The sequence below is a fragment of the Callionymus lyra genome, chromosome 16, assembly GCF_982586985.1.
Source record: "Callionymus lyra chromosome 16, fCalLyr1.hap1.1, whole genome shotgun sequence".
Lineage (NCBI taxonomy): Eukaryota > Metazoa > Chordata > Actinopteri > Syngnathiformes > Callionymidae > Callionymus > Callionymus lyra.
In genome coordinates, this window is record NC_141833.1 from 20,697,950 (window position 1) to 20,719,501 (window position 21,552).

Genomic DNA, 21,552 nt, shown 5'->3' on the forward strand with positions numbered 1-21,552 from the left:
TGTGACTCCTCTGTAGGTCCGAGCACTCACCGCTGCCCCAACACGCCAAGTTAGTGTGTGTGTGTTTGTGTGTGTGTGTGTGTGTGTGTCGGCCACACGTCACTCATGATCTCATAGAGCATCACATGGTCTGGTTGTTGTCATGGAGGCGGAGCTTTAACTCGCTGAGGCGGGTGAAGAGCAAGGCACGCCCGGGGAGTTGAACCGGCGTTCGCTCGCCCGAGAACCAGCTTCGTTTGTCGTGAGTCGCTCGTTCAATTGACCCGGATCTGACGAGTCGCTTCTGCACTGTGAGCCGCATTGAGTCGTTTGTCGTGTGTGTGACGAGAGTGAGTCTCGCACAAGGAAGTCGGTTTAGAGACAGGAAGCGAGTTGGACTCACAGATTGTGACTCACGGGTCGATTCGGCTGAAATCCGCTCGGATCTCGTTGAGTCTCTGTGACTCGAGTAGCTCGTGCACCAAGTGCTTCTGACTCACATGGACAAGAAGCAGTTCCTTTTATTGAGTCGTCAATGACTCTTAAAGGAGGTATTATCCTGCGTCTGACGAGTCTTTGTGACTCGAGGTGCTCTGTGCATCAGACAGGAAGTACTTCTGACTCAATCCCTCTGACTCTCCCTGTCCAGGAAACGAGTCACACTCCCTTGAGTGACAGACAGGAAGTGGCAGACACTCGTGAATGACAGCGAAGCTTCACGTTCCTCAGCACGTCGAACAAAAGTTTAAAAAAAATATCAAACTTGATCCGTGAGTCGCGTGTGACTCGAGTGGTTGTGTAACTTCACGGCGTCAGAATCTTTCAATCCGGTTAAGAGTTCAGAGGGGGGGGGGGGTCGGGGGGGTCGGGGGGGGGATTAGAGCCAACAACCCGAGCCTGAGAAACCCAGGATGTCGGGAGCTAATCCGGACCGGGCGCCGCGGGTCGACCCGAGAGACGCTTCTATTGTTCGGACGCACATTTTCACAGGAGTCTTTTCTCCACGTCTCTGATCCCACCTCTGACGCCACTCCAGTCACGTCGCCTTCCTTTTCCAGGAGCATGTTTTTCCACCTGTCACTCACTCATGGTCGACTCCACCTCCTCACTCGTCACGTCAATCACGTGTCACATGTCATCATGAGGCTGGAGCTCCGTCGACAAGACCCTGGTTTCATGGAAGACGTTTGTTCTTATAAAGTGTTTGACTTGTTCGCACACGTTACAATATCTTGTTTTTATCACCAATATCTCAAGTATATTGACAGGAAGTGACTCTATATCAGCAACATAATAATATGGAACGATTGGATTTAACTTTTTTTTATTATTTATTTAATGTTGTGTATTTTTAGGCAATTAATTAGTATTTTGTAATAATTCAACTCAATAATTTTCTACATTCAAAGTTAATTTTAGTTATTTTAGTTAATTTTTTTTATTACTCAGAGTATGATATTATTCAAATAATTCAAAAATAAATGTTTAAAATTCAATATCTTTTTAGTTTGTAGTCGTTTCAATTCAATATAAAAATGTTGGAATGAATTCGATTTTTTTTATCTATATATTTATATTATATCTTTTTTTTATATTTAAATCGAAAGGCTACTAGTTGTAAAAATAAATAAATGTTTAATTTAGAGAAAATATTTTTTTAATATTGACTATAAAAAATATATATATATTGAAAATATTACAATTTTCAAATTAATAATTCAATAAAAACGATTTTTTTCAATAAAGAAAATATTTAGTTTTATTTAATAAAAACGAATACAAATTTTCTTTTTTACAAAAAATGTAACTCAATTATTTAAAAACGATTTAAAAGTTTAATAAAACTATTCATTATTCTGATGTCACTGATATACTTCCATAGAAATATTTGAACACAAACTAGTGAAATGTTTCTAAACCAGTGGTTGCTAAAGAGCTAGCTTAGCTAGCTTAGCTAGCTTAGCTAACTGCTAACGCTGCTGATCTGAAATGTTTGTTTGTTTTTTTATCTTTAGCCAGAATAGTGTTGAGACGAAAAACAGGTTGAAGTCGAACCAGGAAAACACTCTTAAACTCATATAAACCTTTATCGACAACATCCGCGCGAGCGCTAACATTAGCGTGGCTGACGATAGCAGCTGAAACCAGAGTGGTGTGGACGGACCTTCTGCGAGTGCATGCAGGAGAAACACCAACATTCTTCTCCTCCTCCTGATCCTCCTCTTTCTTCTGCCTCCAGGGATGAGGGAACATCCGCCCATCACCGTGGACGACCTGGCCGACCACATCGAGCGCCTGAAGGCCAACGACGGCCTGAGGTTCTCGCAGGAGTACGAGGTGAGCGTCGAACCTTCACACACTTTCACCTGAAACACACACTTTCACCTGCAACACACACTTTCACCTGAAACACACACTTTCACCTGCAACACACACTTTCACCTGAACACACACTTTCACCTGAAACATAAACTTTCACCTGCGACACACACTTTCACCTGCAACACACACTTTCACCCGAACACACACTTTCACCTGAAACATAAACTTTCACCTGCGACACACACTTTCACCTGCAACACACACTTTCACCTGCGACACACACTTTCACCTGCAACACACACTTTCACCTGCAACACACACTTTCACCCGAACACACACTTTCACCTGAAACATAAACTTTCACCAGCAACACACACTTTCACCTGCAAAACACACTTTCACCCGAACACACACTTTCACCTGCGACACACACTTCACCTGCAAAACACACTTTCACCCGAACACACACTTTCACCCGAACACACACTTTCACCTGAAACATAAACTTTCACCAGCAACACACACTTCACCTGCAAAACACACTTTCACCCGAACACACACTTTCACCCGAACACACACTTTCACCTGAAACATAAACTTTCACCAGCAACACACACTTCACCTGCAAAACACACTTTCACCCGAACACACACTTTCACCCGAACACACACTTTCACCTGAAACATAAACTTTCACCTGCAACACACACTTTCACCTGCAAAACACACTTTCACCCGAACACACACTTTCACCTGCGACACACACTTTCACCTGCAAAACACACTTTCACCCGAACACACACTTTCACCTGCGACACACACTTTCACCTGCAAAACACACTTTCATCCGAACACACACTTTCACCTGAAACATACACTTTCACCTGCAAAACACACTTTCATCCGAACACACACTTTCACCTGAAACATACACTTTCACCTGCAAAACACACTTTCATCCGAACACACACTTTCACCTGAAACATACACTTTCACCCGAACACACACTGTCACCTGCAAAACACACTTTCACCTGCAACACACACTTTCACCCGCAACACACACTTTCACCTGCAACACACACTTTCACCTGAAACATACACTTTCACCTGAAACACACACTTTCACCTGCAACACACACTTTCACCCGCAACACACACTTTCACCTGCAACACACACTTTCACCTGAAACATACACTTTCACCTGAAACATACACTTTCACCTGAAACACACACTTTCACCTGCAAAACACACTTTCACCTGAAACATACACTTTCACCTGAAACATACACTTTCACCTGCAACACACACTTTCACCTGCAACACACACTTTCACCTGCAACACACACTTTCACCTGCAACACACACTTTCACCTGAAACACACACTTTCACCCGAACACACACTTTCACCTGAAACACACACTTTCACCTGCAACACACACTTTCACCTGAAACACACACTTTCACCCGAACACACACTTTCACCCGAACACACACTTTCACCCGAACACACACTGTCACCTGCAAAACACACTTTCACCTGCAAAACACACTTTCACCCGAACACACACTTTCACCTGCAACACACACTTTCACCTGCAACACACACTTTCACCTGCAACACACACTTTCACCTGCAACACACACTTTCACCTGAAACACACACTTTCACCCGAACACACACTTTCACCTGAAACACACACTTTCACCTGCAACACACACTTTCACCTGAAACACACACTTTCACCCGAACACACACTTTCACCCGAACACACACTTTCACCCGAACACACACTGTCACCTGCAAAACACACTTTCACCTGCAAAACACACTTTCACCCGAACACACACTTTCACCTGCAACACACACTTTCACCTGAAACACAAACACACTTTCACCCGAACACACACTTTCACCTGCAACACACACTTTCACCTGAAAAACACACTTTCACCTGCAACACACACTTTCACCTGAAACACACACTTTCACCCGAACACACACTTTCACCTGCAACACACACTTTCACCTGAAAAACACACTTTCACCTGCAAAACACACTTTCACCCGAACACACACTTTCACCTGAAACACACACTTTCACCTGAAACACACACTTTCACCTGCAAAACACACTTTCACCTGAAACACACACTTTCACCTGAAAAACACACTTTCACCTGAAACATACACTTTCACCTGCAACACACACTTTCACCTGAAACACACACTTTCACCTGCAAAACACACTTTCACCTGAAACACACACTTTCACCTGCAAAACACACTTTCACCTGAAACACACACTTTCACCTGAAAAACACACTTTCACCTGCAACACACACTTTCACCTGCAACACACACTTTCACCCGAACACACACTTTCACCCGAACACACACTTTCTCATGGATTATCACTTATATTTCCCCTCGTTCTCCTTCTGAACGACGCAGGATCGTTGCGTCCGGAGCTCAAACGATCGTGAGGTTCGTCTCAGACGCGAGTGAGTCGTGGATTATCTGCTGGTTAAGAAAGAGAAACATTTGCATTTAAAGTGGCGACGGAAGAAGGAATACTTTCATGAATACTGAGGGACACGAGCGTTTGTTTGTTCGCTTTGTTTCACAGAAAAAAAAACACCTTTAATCCTCGACGCGTTTTTCTGCACGAAGCGTGAAGCAGATGAACTTCTGACCTCCTGTCAATCATCAGCTGTGTTTTTGATTGACAGGCTAACACTGACAAACACATCATTTCAAGTTTTTAACAACTTAACTTCAAATATATTATTACAGGAAATAAAACAAATAAACATTTTAAACAAACATATTTACAGTTAATTTCGAAATAGTTTTAATATCTTAATAATTAGATTTTGATTCCTTATCATCGTTTTAAGTTAATTTTTCATTAATTTCTGCCCATTTTTATCTTCATTAACTCATTTAATTATGTGTTTATATTATTTCTTTGATATTCTGTTGACTATAGAAAATCATGATTAATAATTATTTCATCCTTTTTAATATATTTTAATTGTTTTATGAATAAACTATTAATTGTAACTTAAATTTATTTTTACGGAAAATATTCGTTTTATACATATATATATATATATAAAATAAATAAATTTTTTACTATTTTTATAACTAAATAAAAATAAAGTGTTTACAATATTTTTAACATTGTTTTTATTTCCTAATAAACAGACTTTTCTTTTAATATTTTTTTTAACAACTTCCTGCTTTTGTCTCTGAAAACATTTATAAACATTCTTTAATATATTTTCTTCATTTCCAGATTAAATTATTTATATTATTCTCGTGTTTAAAGAAAACTATCATTTAACAGCCAATACATTATTAAAGTAATATTTTTATTATAAACTAAGTTCAGACGTTTATTGATTTATTTAATATATCCATGTGTGTTTCTATGATATATTACTAATGAAACTTTAAGTGACTTGAGCTCCTCATGAGTCTCTGCTGTCACTTCCTGTCCTCAAGAGATCCGGGTCCAGAACCCGACCTCCTCCCCGGACCAGCAGATGGTCACATGTCTTGTTGCCAGTCACGCCGGCGCCGCTTTGTCACGCTCGCGTCCGCCTGCTGCTCGCGCCGACGCTTTGCTCGACGGCGTCGGCGTCGTGCCGAGGGTTTCCTGCTCGCGGCGCCGGCACTTGTCAGTCGGACGCGCCGCCGCGTTCTGGCACTCCGGCGCCATCGTTAGACGCGTCCGAGAACAACATCGAGCGCTTGAGTCTCAGCTTCTCTTCGACTCACGTGGCGCGTTTGAAACGAATTGTTTGGACTGTTGACACTTCAGAAGCTGTGAAGAACTGATCCCATGATCCTCCTGCTCAGAACCATCTGTCGTCAGCATACAGTGACGTTTGGACTCTATAGGGTTCAGTCAATATTTATTATTATTTTACTTTTCTATGAAGAAAGTTTTCATTAGTTTTATCTTAAATACATTTCTGGTGCGTGATCATCATCTACAGCCTTTGATGGATAATTAGGGGACACCCTGGAAAGGTCAACAGTCCATAATTTAACTAAGAATTAAAACAGCTTTTGTTTCATAACTGAAATGTTTATCAATTATTTTTATAGTATTATATTATGTTATATTACATCATATTTATAGATTTTTCCTTTTCGTTATTTTATATTTTTTAATACTTTCCTCATTTTATTTCTTTTTTTTCTTCTTAAACTACAGTTTAAGACTTTATTAAAAATTCTATCAGTTGAAATTTCTTCCTGGAATTATTTATTTATTTCTTAACATATCTTTTAATTGTATTTTTATTGTATTTAATACACTTTTTTGTATTATTTTTACATTGCCTTAAAAAAATCTATGATATATATATATATATATATATATATACTGTATATATATATATATATATATATATATACAGTATATATATTTTCATATATGTTTAGAAAGAGCGTCAGCTGATGTGTCCGAGCGTCTCTTGAGGGTGAAAAGGTTGTTGGAGTCGACAAGTTTCCGCAGGAGCAGGAAGAATCAATGCTGAATAACAAGAGACTGTGTGACATTATCGAGCGGACGACTAAGAGGGCGACAGTAAGAGGGCGACAGTAAGAGGGCGACATGATGAGGGCGACAGTAAGAGGGCGACATGACGAGGGCGACATGACGAGGGCGACATGACGAGGGCGACAGTAAGAGGGCGACAGTAAGAGGGCGACATGACGAGGGCGACAGTAAGAGGGCGACAGTAAGAGGGCGACAGTAAGAGGGCGACAGTAAGAGGGCGACAGTAAGAGGGCGACAGTAAGAGGGCGACATGACGAGGGTGACATGACGAGGGCGACAGTAAGAGGGCGACATGACGAGGGCGACAGTAAGAGGGCGACATGACGAGGGCGACATGACGAGGGCGACATGACGAGGGCGACAGTAAGAGGGCGACATGACGAGGGCGACATGACGAGGGCGACATGACGAGGGCGACAGTAAGAGGGCGACATGACGAGGGCGACAGTAAGAGGGCGACATGACGAGGGCGACAGTAAGAGGGCGACATGACGAGGGCGACAGTAAGAGGGCGACATGACGAGGGCGACAGTAAGAGGGCGACATGACGAGGGCGACAGTAAGAGGGCGACATGACGAGGGCGACATGACGAGGGCGACATGACGAGGGCGACATGACGAGGGCGACATGACGAGGGCGACAGTAAGAGGGCGACATGACGAGGGCGACAGTAAGAGGGCGACATGACGAGGGCGACAGTAAGAGGGCGACATGACGAGGGCGACAGTAAGAGGGCGACATGACGAGGGCGACATGACGAGGGCGACATGACGAGGGCGACAGTAAGAGGGCGACAGTAAGAGGGCGACATGACGAGGGCGACAGTAAGAGGGCGACATGACGAGGGCGACAGTAAGAGGGCGACAGTAAGAGGGCGACATGACGAGGGCGACATGACATGGGCGACAGTAAGAGGGCGACAGTAAGAGGGCGACATGACGAGGGCGACAGTAAGAGGGCGACATGACGAGGGCGACAGTAAGAGGGCGACAGTAAGAGGGCGACATGACGAGGGCGACATGACATGGGCGACAGTAAGAGGGCGACAGTAAGAGGGCGACATGATGAGGGCGACAGTAAGAGGGCGACATGACGAGGGCGACAGTAAGAGGGCGACATGACGAGGGCGACAGTAAGAGGGCGACATGACGAGGGCGACAGTAAGAGGGCGACATGACGAGGGCGACATGACGAGGGCGACATGACGAGGGCGACATGACGAGGGCGACAGTAAGAGGGCGACAGTAAGAGGGCGACATGACGAGGGCGACATGACGAGGGCGACAGTAAGAGGGCGACATGACGAGGGCGACAGTAAGAGGGCGACATGACGAGGGCGACATGACATGGGCGACAGTAAGAGGGCGACAGTAAGAGGGCGACAGTAAGAGGGCGACAGTAAGAGGGCGACATGACGAGGGCGACAGTAAGAGGGCGACAGTAAGAGGGCGACAGTAAGAGGGCGACATGACGAGGGCGACATGACATGGGCGACAGTAAGAGGGCGACAGTAAGAGGGCGACAGTAAGAGGGCGACAGTAAGAGGGCGACAGTAAGAGGGCGACAGTAAGAGGGCGACATGACGAGGGCGACATGACATGGGCGACAGTAAGAGGGCGACAGTAAGAGGGCGACAGTAAGAGGGCGACAGTAAGAGGGCGACAGTAAGAGGGCGACAGTAAGAGGGCGACATGACGAGGGCGACATGACATGGGCGACAGTAAGAGGGCGACAGTAAGAGGGCGACAGTAAGAGGGCGACAGTAAGAGGGCGACATGACGAGGGCGACATGACGAGGGCGACAGTAAGAGGGCGACATGACGAGGGCGACAGTAAGAGGGCGACATGACGAGGGCGACAGTAAGAGGGCGACATGACGAGGGCGACAGTAAGAGGGCGACATGACGAGGGCGACATGACGAGGGCGACATGACGAGGGCGACATGACGAGGGCGACATGACGAGGGCGACATGACGAGGGCGACAGTAAGAGGGCGACATGACGAGGGCGACAGTAAGAGGGCGACATGACGAGGGCGACAGTAAGAGGGCGACATGACGAGGGCGACATGACGAGGGCGACATGACGAGGGCGACAGTAAGAGGGCGACAGTAAGAGGGCGACATGACGAGGGCGACAGTAAGAGGGCGACATGACGAGGGCGACAGTAAGAGGGCGACAGTAAGAGGGCGACATGACGAGGGCGACAGTAAGAGGGCGACAGTAAGAGGGCGACATGACGAGGGCGACAGTAAGAGGGCGACATGACGAGGGCGACAGTAAGAGGGCGACAGTAAGAGGGCGACATGACGAGGGCGACATGACATGGGCGACAGTAAGAGGGCGACAGTAAGAGGGCGACATGATGAGGGCGACAGTAAGAGGGCGACATGACGAGGGCGACAGTAAGAGGGCGACATGACGAGGGCGACAGTAAGAGGGCGACATGACGAGGGCGACAGTAAGAGGGCGACATGACGAGGGCGACATGACGAGGGCGACATGACGAGGGCGACATGACGAGGGCGACATGACGAGGGCGACATGACGAGGGCGACAGTAAGAGGGCGACAGTAAGAGGGCGACATGACGAGGGCGACATGACGAGGGCGACAGTAAGAGGGCGACATGACGAGGGCGACAGTAAGAGGGCGACATGACGAGGGCGACATGACATGGGCGACAGTAAGAGGGCGACAGTAAGAGGGCGACAGTAAGAGGGCGACAGTAAGAGGGCGACAGTAAGAGGGCGACATGACGAGGGCGACAGTAAGAGGGCGACAGTAAGAGGGCGACAGTAAGAGGGCGACATGACGAGGGCGACATGACATGGGCGACAGTAAGAGGGCGACAGTAAGAGGGCGACAGTAAGAGGGCGACAGTAAGAGGGCGACATGACGAGGGCGACATGACATGGGCGACAGTAAGAGGGCGACAGTAAGAGGGCGACAGTAAGAGGGCGACAGTAAGAGGGCGACAGTAAGAGGGCGACATGACGAGGGCGACATGACATGGGCGACAGTAAGAGGGCGACAGTAAGAGGGCGACATGACGAGGGCGACATGACATGGGCGACAGTAAGAGGGCGACAGTAAGAGGGCGACAGTAAGAGGGCGACATGACGAGGGCGACATGACGAGGGCGACATGACATGGGCGACAGTAAGAGGGCGACAGTAAGAGGGCGACATGATGAGGACGACATGACGAGAGCTTCGCTCGCCGTCGATGGTGGAGAAGTGGAGACGAAGCAGGGACGAGTCTTCCACGTCTGACGTACTATTAGATCCAACAATCAACCATATTTGACTTTTCTCGGCGCCGCAGCCTCACGACGACGAGGAGTTCAAATCCGTCCCATGTGTCCCCCCTCCTGCCTACTGCCCCGGGTAGCTGGGAGAGAAAATGAATAGACTTCTTATTCTTGAATCATTATTTTTAAACTTTTTCATTTATTTTCCTTCAATTAAACGTATTGTTTTGTTCGTCGCTCGGTGTCGTGTCCAACGATCCTGGAGCGACAAACACAAAAGCTAACATGGGCTTCTATGTTCCTCGGAGACAGAAGAGACACAACAACACTGATGAATGAGTCCGGATGATTCGACCCTGGTTGCCGTAGCAACAGCTGTTTTTTTTTGTTTTGTTTATTGTTGCATGAAAACGTCTGACTTTAGATTGAAAACCTTGGAGCGACACGTGCACGAGGCAGTGTTTGCTCACTGGTGTGTTTGTCTTCCAGTCCATCGATCCGGGCCAGCAGTTCACCTGGGAGAACTCCAACATGGAAGTCAACAAACCAAAGAATCGTTACGCAAACGTCATCGCCTACGACCACTCCAGGGTCGTGCTGACCCCCGTGGACTGTGAGTTCTGACCCCATCTCTGTGCACTGTAGGAGCAATTATCTCAGGATTCTGTGGATACCACATGTATCACAATATATAATGATACTGTAGTAACAAGGATATATGTGTAGTATTGTCCAGTACTTGACTCTTGTGTTGTAGTATTTACAGACCACATGACTCTTGACGAAGTCGTAACTGCTTTCATTTGTTTTCAAACTAAAATATGTCCAAACATCAGCTTTAAAAGCTGCTGGACTCACTGTATCCTCTCGTCCTCAGTCGTAACTGCTTTCATTTGAGTTTTGTTTTGATTGTCTAAGCGCTTTGTGACCCTGGTCTCGAAAAGCGCTATATAAATAAATATTACTTACTTACTTACTTACATTTGTTTTCAAACTAAAATATGTCCAAACATCAGCTTTAAAAACTGCTGGACTCACTGTATCCTCTCGTCCTCAGTCATCATTAGGATCCCACAGAATTTAAATGTCCATTTGGCTCGGAGGATATAATGCAAACACGAAAATGAACAAACACCGAATATTTACATGTTATCAACATGATTTAACGCCTAAAAAAAGACTATTATTAAAAATAAATAAATTATAGTTTCATAACATCAGCTTTAAAATCTGCTGGACTCACTGTATCCTCTCGTCCTCAGTCATCATTAGGATCCCACAGAATTTAAATGTCCATTTAGCGCGGAGGATATAATCCAAACACGAAAATGAACAAACGCCGAATATTTACATGTTATCAACATGTCAATTAAAAAAATTAAAAGCTGCTGGACAGTCATTGCCAGGAATTCATTTTTCCTTTAGCTGCGGAGTACGTAATTACTGCTGCCATCTAGCGGCCGGAATTTTAATTGCAACACAAAAATTAACTTTAAAAACTATGCTGAATCTAAAATAAGATTTAACGCCTAAAAAAAAGACAATTATTAAAAATAAATAAATTATAGTTTCATAACATTAGCTTTTAAAGCTGCTGGAGTCCACTGTATCCTCTCGTCCTCAGTCATGGCCGGGATCTCATCCTTTAGGTCGTAATGACTGAATTGTAATTGCAACAAATCTTTATTTTAGTATAAACCATAAAAAAAAACGTTGAATATCTTAATAATTACTCATTTGAGATATTTGGTCCCTTTACCTAATGGTACCTAATGTTAGCATTAGTTGCGAGTGTAGCCATTAGCACAGAGTATTTTGCTAACTTTGAGCCATTTATAAATGTCAGATATTCTTCAAGTCAATTCAGTAGAAGTAATAATTTAATAATAATTTTGCGGCTCCTCCAGTCACAGCGAGCTTGAACGGATGTTTGTTTTGTCGCAGCTGTTCCCGGGAGCGACTACATCAACGCTAACTACATCGACGGCTACAGGAAGCAGAACGCCTACATCGCCACGCAGGGGGCGCTGATGGAGACGCTGAGCGACTTCTGGAGGATGGTTTGGGAGCAGAGGTCCAACACCATCGTCATGATGACCCGACTGGAGGAGAAGTCGCGGGTAAGAAATTACGCTAGCTAGCTTGTGGCGCTAATACCATTAGCATGCTACGAAGTGGAAACTGTTTTTTAAATCACACTAGCTAGCCAATGGCGCTTATATCGTTAGCATTCTACGAAGTGGAGATTGGGTTTTAAATCACGCTGGCTAGCTAGTGGCGCTAATATCGTTAGCATGCTACGACGTGGAGATTGTGCCGACTCAGCGCTGATTTAAATGTCCGGAGGAAAGGGAAGCTTGAGAGTTCTGGTAACACGAGTGGAACCACTTCCTCAGCTCGACGACCAGCAGGAGGCGCCGGCGCCGCGGAGGAAAAACAAGCCAAATGTTTTGTCGAAGGTCGTCTCGAGAGAAGCGTCTTGAGTTTGTGTCCGACTCTGGGATGAACACGTCGAGGAAGTAGCGGCGAGCGAGGCCTGCAGGCATGAAGGCGCTCGGACTTTAAAGCGGGATTTGTCAGCGAGATCAAAGTCGCCGGAGCTTCAAAGGAAGAGTTTGCTTGTGTGTGTGTGTGTGTGTGTGTGTGTGTGTGTGTGTGTGTGTGTGTGTGTGTGTGTGTGTGTGTGTGTGTGTGTGTGTGTGTGTGTGTGTGTGTGTGTGTGTGTGTGTGTGTGTGTGTGTGTGTGTGTGTGTGTGTGGACGTCATCGCTTGAGAAGCTTCCGTTCTTCAAAAGATCTTCTACAACTTCTGCTCCTGAAGTCGATTTGTTTTCACCGAGGAAAACCTTCGTCGCCACTTCCTTTTGGCGGCGTTTTTGTTTTGGAGTCACTTTTAAAAATGGCTTCTCTCGACGTACAAATCGCGATCAAAGACAACCATCACCAGTAGATGTCGCTTCTGTCAGCTTTAAAAGCTGCTGGAGTCACTGTATCCTCTTGTCCTCAGTCGTAACTGCTTTCATTTGTTTTCAAACCAAAATATGTCCAAACATCAGCTTTAAAAGCTGCTGGACTCACTGTATCCTCTCGTCCTCAGTCGTAACTGCTTTCATTTGTTTTCGAACCAAAATATGTCCAAACATCAGCTTTAAAAGCTGCTGCAGTCACTGTATCCTCTCGTCCTCAGTCGTAACTGCTTTCATTTGTTTTCGAACCAAAACATGTCCAAACATCAGCTTTAAAAGCTGCTGCAGTCACTGTATCCTCTCGTCCTCAGTCATCGCCGGGATCTCACGGAATTAAAATGTCCATTTAGCTCGGAGGACGCAATGGCAACAGAAAAATGAAAAAACACCTAATATTTACACGTTAATTGTCAATTTAAAAAATCAAAAGGTTTAAAAGCTGCTGGAGTCAACTGTATCCTCTCGTCCTCAGTCATCACCGGGAATTCATTCTTCCTTTAGCTGCGGAGTACGGAATTACTGCTGCCATCTAGCGTCCGAAAGTTTAATTGCAACACCAACATTAACATAAAATAAATAGGATAAAACTAAAATATGATCTAAAGCCTAAAAAAGATAATTAAAAAGTTTTACTATAATAGTTTTTTGTCTACAATACAATACTGTTAAATATCGATATGAATGTTATATATATATATAATATATTAAAGTAGATCAATATTTTCTTCAAGGACAGCGTCTGCAGATAAACGTTAGCTAGCGAGCGTCGTTAGCTTGATGAGTCATCGCCATCAGGACGCGCTCGCATGTGGCTTTGCGGGATTAACGAGGATTAGCAGCTAATGTGACGTTTATGACGGCGTCTCCGGAGACGCGGCTTTTTAAAAACTTGTGATTCTGCAATAAAAGTCGTGTCATCCTGGAGACGCCACTTCCTGCCGCTGATCTCCCGCCGTGTCACTGATACTCGGAACACGGCGCGGCGGCGCACGACGAAATGAAGCCGCGGAGACGAACGAGCAGGACCAACATATGGATTAACAGTCGAGTGTGTAATGAATATGTCTGGAGGTCGAACCATGTTCTCGTCTCGCGTCCACGTCTCGTCTTTAGCGCAGGACGCTAGCGTCTGATCCACACACACGTACCTGTCCTGACGCCCTCGTGAGGCCTGCAGTGACCTTCAACAACAAACACTTGAACCGTCGTCGAAGAGAAACGGCGACGTGAGAAAAGTGTACAAATATATTTATACACTTTTCATTTATACTGTTAGGATGGTACAGTACTGTGTTGACATAAATACTATATATTTTTTTACTAGATTGTTTTGTTGTTGTTGAAGTAATATTTTATAATTTTTTAAGACTATATATTTTTTTATTTTAGTAAAGACTATATATTTTTTTATTTCAATAAAGATTATATCATTTGTATTATTTCCTTTTCAATAATTGTTCTTCATTTTAAAATTGATCATTATCATAATTATATTATTATTATGATAATGATTAATATTCACAGTGTTCGTTCATTTCTGTGTTTACACAATTACACTTCTGGCCACTAGATGGCAGCAGTCACTATGTCCTCCGCATGAGGACGAGAGGATACAGTTGAGTCCAGCAGCTTTTTATTTTTTTTAAATTGACAATTAACATGTAAACATTTGGTGTTTGTTAATTTTTGTGTTGCCATTGTGTCCCTCGAGCTAAATGAACATTTCAATTCCGTGAGATCCCAACGATGACTGGGGACGAGAGGATACAGTGACTGCAGCAGCTTTTAAGATGATGTTTGGACATATCTTCGGTTTCATATACAGTATATATATATATATTTTCTTTCTGTGGATTGTCAAAAAGATTCTACTTAAAAAATACTTTTATAAAAAATATTAAATGAAAATCTAAAAACATGAGTTAAAACATTTGAATATCAAGATAAAAAGATGAATCAAGTCAAACCAAACAGGGAGTTTGTAACAGATTAAGTTAAAAACCAGCAACTCTTCTCTTACTGCCATAAGTGGTGTCAGAAGTAGGATGAAAACAGTGTCAGGAAGTACGTCAGAAGATGAAGTGAGACGAGCTGGTATCATAGCAACAGTGTTTACGTTCAGGTGTAAACGCTGACTCCGCCCCCTTCTGCCCCCTGCAGGTCAAGTGCGACCAGTACTGGCCCATACGAGGGACCGAGACCTACGGGATGATCCAGGTCACCATGCTGGACACCGTGGACTTGGCCACGTACAGCGTCCGCACGTTCGCGCTCTACAAGGTGAGACTGGTTCTCCGGGGTCTGTAGTTGGGATCCGGGTCAGATCTTAAGTCTCTCTCTCTGCTGGTCCAGAACGGCTCCAGCGAGAAGAGGGAGGTGAGACAGTTCCAGTTCATGGCCTGGCCCGACCACGGCGTGCCCGAGTACCCCACACCCATCCTGGCCTTCCTCAGGCGGGTCAAGGCCTGTAACCCTCCGGACGCCGGACCCATGGTGGTCCACTGCAGGTACTGGTCCGGTCTAGAGTCTCACATGTCGAGGAAACACTATTATCACCATCGTAAACATGTATTTGATAACAAATTATATTTAATTGAGTAAAAATGCAGAAAAAAGCAAAAGAAATTATGTTAAATAAAAAATTGCAGGTCATTAAAATAGATACAATGTGTAAGAAATAATATTAGTAAAGTTAAATTTCCATAAATAAAAGGCTGTTTTTACAATTTGAATTTAAGAGAATAAAAATGTAGATATTTTGGCTTTAAAATGATGAATAAAATGATTTTTAACTTAAAAATATACTTGATATTACAAATGAGGCAAAATAATTAATTTATGGTCTAAGTAAATTAAAGCTTTAACAAAAATGCATAAAAAATATATTTTTAAAGCAAAGAAATTTAAAATTTGCAAAAGAAAAGGAAAACAATTCAAATGCAGAATAAATTCTGGATTATAAAACTTCGAATGGATATATTATGTAATAAAAACCTTGTAAATGTTTAGTTATAATGAAAAAAATGGCCGATTTAAACACATTTAGAATTTTGTATTGTCAAAATATGATGTAAAAACATTATAATTATAAATAAAATTAGAATTTTAATCCTGAAAACAGTAGAAACAAACTCGATATCACTAATGAGGCAAATTAATAATTCTAAAATCTTACTAAATTGAATTAAAGCTTTAATTCAGTCAAAAATAAGATAATTTGAAAGCATAAAAAAGAAAGTAATATTATGTAATATTTATAAGGTTTATAAACCGTTACAAAATAAGTCAATAGATATTTTATCACTAAAAGGATTTTTAAAACGCATGAAAATAACTAATAAATAATTCTTTAAATTAATAATTTAGCTAATGACCTTGTTACAGTGAGGTCACAAGGTCATAGGTCAAGGTCCTAAGTCTCCCCCTCCCCCCGCCAGCGCCGGCGTGGGCCGCACCGGCTGCTTCATCGTCATCGACGCCATGTTGGAGCGAATGAAGCACGAGAAGTCTGTGGACATCTACGGTCACGTGACCTGCATGAGGGCCCAGAGGAACTACATGGTGCAGACGGAGGACCAGTACATCTTCATCCACGAGGCCCTGCTGGAGGCCGCCACCTGCGGCAACACCGAGGTGCCCGCCAGGAACCTGTACGCCCACATCCAGAAGCTCACGCAGCCGCCGCCCGGGGAGACGGTGACCGCCATGGAGCTGGAGTTCAAGGTCAGGACTTTCTTCAAGTCATGAAGACCGTTGTAGGTTTTTTATCAGAAATATTCTAGTCTTTTTGGGGGATAAAGAGTAAAACATTGCAGTAAAATGAAGAAATAAAAGGCAGCTTTATTTAAATAAAATAGAAAATATTAGTTACTTTGTCAAAAATTATCTACATTTTTTGGGAAACAAGTTGCAAAAAAAATTGCTTCGTTCAGATGATTTTTCGTTTTGTTTTGTAATTATTGTCTAAATATGATTAGTATAAAAGTAAGAACAACTTTAAATGTAAATACAATTGTATTGTTGCTGAAAGATTATCTTAATGTATTTGTGGTAAAGTAAAAAATATTGCAGAAAATGTAAAAAGAAAAAAAACAGCTTTATTTAAAATGAAAAGTAAAATATTAGTTTTGTAAAAATGATCTAAATGTTTTTTTGGGGGGAAAAGTCAAAAACATGGATTTTTATGACAAAAAAACAACATATTTTTATCCAAATGTAAAGACAACTGTAGTGTTTTTGTTTGGTAAATAACTATTTTTGTAAAAAAGAATACGGCGAAAATGTCGAACTAAAAATGTCGCTAAATATCAAAAGACGTTTTTTACGTTTGTTTTTTTTTTTGTTCGGTGAAAAAGTATCTAATTTTTTTTTTGAAGAAAGAAAAGTAAAAAATATGCAAATGTAAAAATAACCTAAAATATTTTTTGGGGGAAAAAAAGTTAAAAATATGCAGAAAATGTCAAAGTAAAAGATCCATGAACGATCAGTGAACGTCTCATCATCACACACTAGTCTCCTCATCACAACAAATGTCTTTGTCTCACAGTTGTCGTCACAAATACAGCAGAACAATCATGTGACCCACACACACACACACACACACTAAACACACACAAACACACACACACACCAAACACAAACACAAACACACCATCTAGCGCTGAAGGTGACTCACTAACATCCATGTGATGTTGTGACTCCTCCTGTGGTTCAGTTTGAAGTGCTAATCAAGTCCAGAAGGTGGCGGCGGGGAGGAGTGAGGGTCTACACACACACACACACACACACACACACACACAAACACAAACACACACACACTCTCCATCTGTGCTCCGGTCCGAGCCAAAACTCACTTCCTGTGAAGCGTCCACCACGAGAAGATGGTGGTGCTGAGGATGAAAGTGTGTAACTGACCCACACTCTCCTCCACAGAGACTGGCCAACTCTAAAGCGCACACGTCTCGCTTCATCAGTGCCAACCTGCCCTGCAACAAGTTCAAGAACCGCCTGGTCAACATCATGCCTTTCGAGTCCACGCGCGTCTGCCTGCAGCCCATCAGAGGCGTGGAGGGCTCCGACTACATCAACGCCAGCTGCATCGACGGATACAGGTCAGAGCCGCGTCCGACCCGGGCCTCCGCCCTCGCTCCGGTGCACACAGACATACACTCTCGCACAATACCACGAGAGGGCACACAAAAAAAATCACACAAAAAATACATCCAAACGCACACAGACTAGAAAAGCGCTATACAAATAAAAATAACTTACTTACTTACTTACACACACATGCAAACACACACGCACACTCTTAACATACACTCTTGCACAATACTACGAGAGCGCACACAAAAAACATCCAAATGCACACAGACATGCATGCACACACATGCACAAACATACACAAGAACGCACGCTCAAGCACACACACTTTCAACATACATTTTCGCACAATACTACAAGAACGCACACAAAAACATCCAAACGCACACATACATGGATACACAAACTCAACATACACTCTCGCACAATACTACGAGAGCGCACACAAAAAACATCCAAACGCACACATACATGGATACACAAACTCAACATACACTCTCGCACAATACCACAAGAACGGACACAAAAAACATCCAAATGCACACAGACATGCATACACACACAAACACACACACTCTCAACATACACTCACGCACAATACCACAAGAATGCACACACACATGCATACACAAATAAAAACACACACTCAACATACATTCTCGCACAATACCACAAGAATGCACACAAAAACACCCAAATGCACACACACATGCATACACACAGGAATTCAAACATACACATGTGCAAACTTACTGTCACAAAAACACTGCGAGAAACTACTGTTGTTTTTTAATTCAGATGTTGTCGTACTTTAAGAAATACTTTCTCTTCACATGACTTTCATCTTTAAAACTTCCTGCTCTAGTATGTCATGGTTACGGAGGCGCAGGTGGTCATAATGTTCTGGCTTCCTTGACATTTCTCTGCGTGTGAAAACAAACACAATTTTATATTCAATCCGACGCGTGAGTCGATTCAACAGCTTCTTTATTTATTTATCACTTTATTCAGGTCAGTTTGTCGTCGACGTGTTTATTTATATCCAGAGTGTCGTCACTAATGTTTGGCAGATGATGAGGTGAAGAACGTGGTGTCGCACACACACACACTCACACACACTCACACACTCACTCACTGACACACACACTCACACACTCACTCACTCACTCACTCACTCACTCACTCACTCACTCACTCACTGACACACACACTCACACACTCACACACTCACACTCACTCACTCACTGACACACACACTCACACACTCACTCACTCACTCACTCACTCACTGACACACACACACACACACTCACTCACTGACACACACACTCACACACTCACACACTCACTCACTCACTGACACACACACACACTCACACTCACACTCACTCACTGACACACACACACACTCACACTCACTCACTCACTGACACACACACACACACTCACACACACACACTCACTCACTCACTGACTGACACACACACACACACTCACACACTCACTCACTCACTCACTGACACACACACACACACTCTCACACACACACACACTCTCACACACACACACACACACACACACACTCACACACTCACTCACTCACTGACACACACACACACACACTCTCACACACACACACTCACTCACTCACTGACACACACACACACTCTCACACACACACACTCACTCACTCACTGACACACACACACACACTCCGTCACTCATGACAAGTGTCTCCGCTGAGGCCTCGTTGCACCGAGTGGCGGCCATTTTATTTTTCACGACTACATGTATGAGGCGTCACTTCCCTCTCAGTAACGGTGACCTGATGCTTTGCCGCCCAGCCGACCCGTCACTTTTGACACGACAACGTAGAGTTCAAACACAGGGTTGTAGCGACCGATCAGGCGCCGCTAAGTAGAGCGGTGTGTGGAAAGGCATCATGGGAGTTCACGGGTTGTGCTGGACATCATTAGTGTGTCGTATTAACTTGTATGGTTGTGTTGAAGTTGTGTTTGTGTGAATGAATCACATGTTTTCAAGAGATTCAATTAACTAAAAATGAACTATTAAATTAATTAATTCAATAAATTAATCACACAAGAACACACAAACAAATATGCACTCAGTCAAGTGCACACCCATATAAACGCACACACATGCCAACACACAGGCACTCACAAACACATGCACTCTCGCACAACAGCACTAGAACACACACAAAAACACATCTAAACGCACAGACACACACACACACTCTCGCAAAACACCACTAGAACGCACACAAAAAACACATCCAAACACACACAGACATGCATACACACAGGAACACACACACAGGAAGACACAGACATTCATACAAACACACAGGAACTCAAACATACACATGTAAAAAACGTACACTCAGGAAAATACACATGCACACGTATAGTACTGCGAGAAACTACTGTTTTTAAATGTAGTTGTTGTCGTACTTTAAGAAATACTTTCTTCACATTAAATGTTCATCTTTTGTTTTTTAAGTTTCTTTAAATTGATCCAAAAGTAACTAAATCAACATTATTATACACTTTTTAATTCTACCATCGTGGAAACGCACATTACCCACAATTCTGTGTCGTGAATTATTGCGTTTATGTTCTTTATTTTATGTATATTTGATGTTCTGTTGATTATTACTGTCTGATGGTGTTTTATTTTGAAAAACAGATGGTATTTAAACTGGTGGCTCTTCGACACACTTTTCAGTCGAGAAAATAAACCTTGAAACTGATAAAAATGAGTGAAACACAAACTATATATGATTTATTTGTATCTTTGAATGTGACATTAAACCGGTCGACGGTTGATTTAGCATCTTTAGCTTTAGCACGTAGTTTAATTCCAACATGGCGGCCGATCCGACGTCAATAGAAACCAAGTGACCTTGACCTCTCCGGAGGTCATCGTATCAGTTTGATGTTTGGATGTCTCTCATCATCTCATCATCTCTTCAACAATCTGTTGTTTCTTTATTTGTGGCTCATTCTAATCTCCTGGTTCCACATTAGATCTGCCTCGCAGCTCGTCATTAGTGTGAAGCCCCGTGCGCGTGAACACACACGCGCACCTGGAAGCGCGCGCGCACATATGTCGCAGACATGTGAGGGAGGTGCGTGTCACGCTGGTGCGCTGCCGCCCCCAGCAGGCCGCCGCGGGAACTGCAGTCACGTAGGACAGCAGCAGGATGAGATCATCAGCTCTTTGTCTCTCAGAGAAGAGAGTCTTCAGTCCAGGATCAGGTTCTCGCTGAAGGAGACTCGTCTGCACCAGACTCTCAGTCACATGACCGTGTCGAGCAGAAGACGTTTA

At 43.6% G+C, this 21,552-nt stretch overlaps 1 protein-coding gene across 9 annotated transcripts in view; it reads left to right on the forward strand.

Moving 5' to 3' along the window:
- ptprfb (protein tyrosine phosphatase receptor type Fb) overlaps positions 1–21,552 on the forward strand; it is a 229,339-nt gene that overhangs the window by 202,248 nt on the left and 5,539 nt on the right. For 6 of the 9 annotated variants that reach the window (XM_087811318.1, XM_087811319.1, XM_087811317.1 and 3 more), the window contains 8 exons: positions 17–49; positions 2,219–2,316; positions 10,623–10,746; positions 12,078–12,253; positions 15,259–15,378; positions 15,451–15,605; positions 16,536–16,821; positions 18,031–18,209. In XM_087811318.1, coding sequence (XP_087667444.1) covers positions 17–49; positions 2,219–2,316; positions 10,623–10,746; positions 12,078–12,253; positions 15,259–15,378; positions 15,451–15,605; positions 16,536–16,821; positions 18,031–18,209 — 1,171 coding nt within the window. The remainder of the gene's footprint in view (positions 1–16; positions 50–2,218; positions 2,317–10,622; positions 10,747–12,077; positions 12,254–15,258; positions 15,379–15,450; positions 15,606–16,535; positions 16,822–18,030; positions 18,210–21,552) is intronic. The other 3 variants (XM_087811321.1, XM_087811324.1, XM_087811325.1) reach the window with 1 other exon arrangement.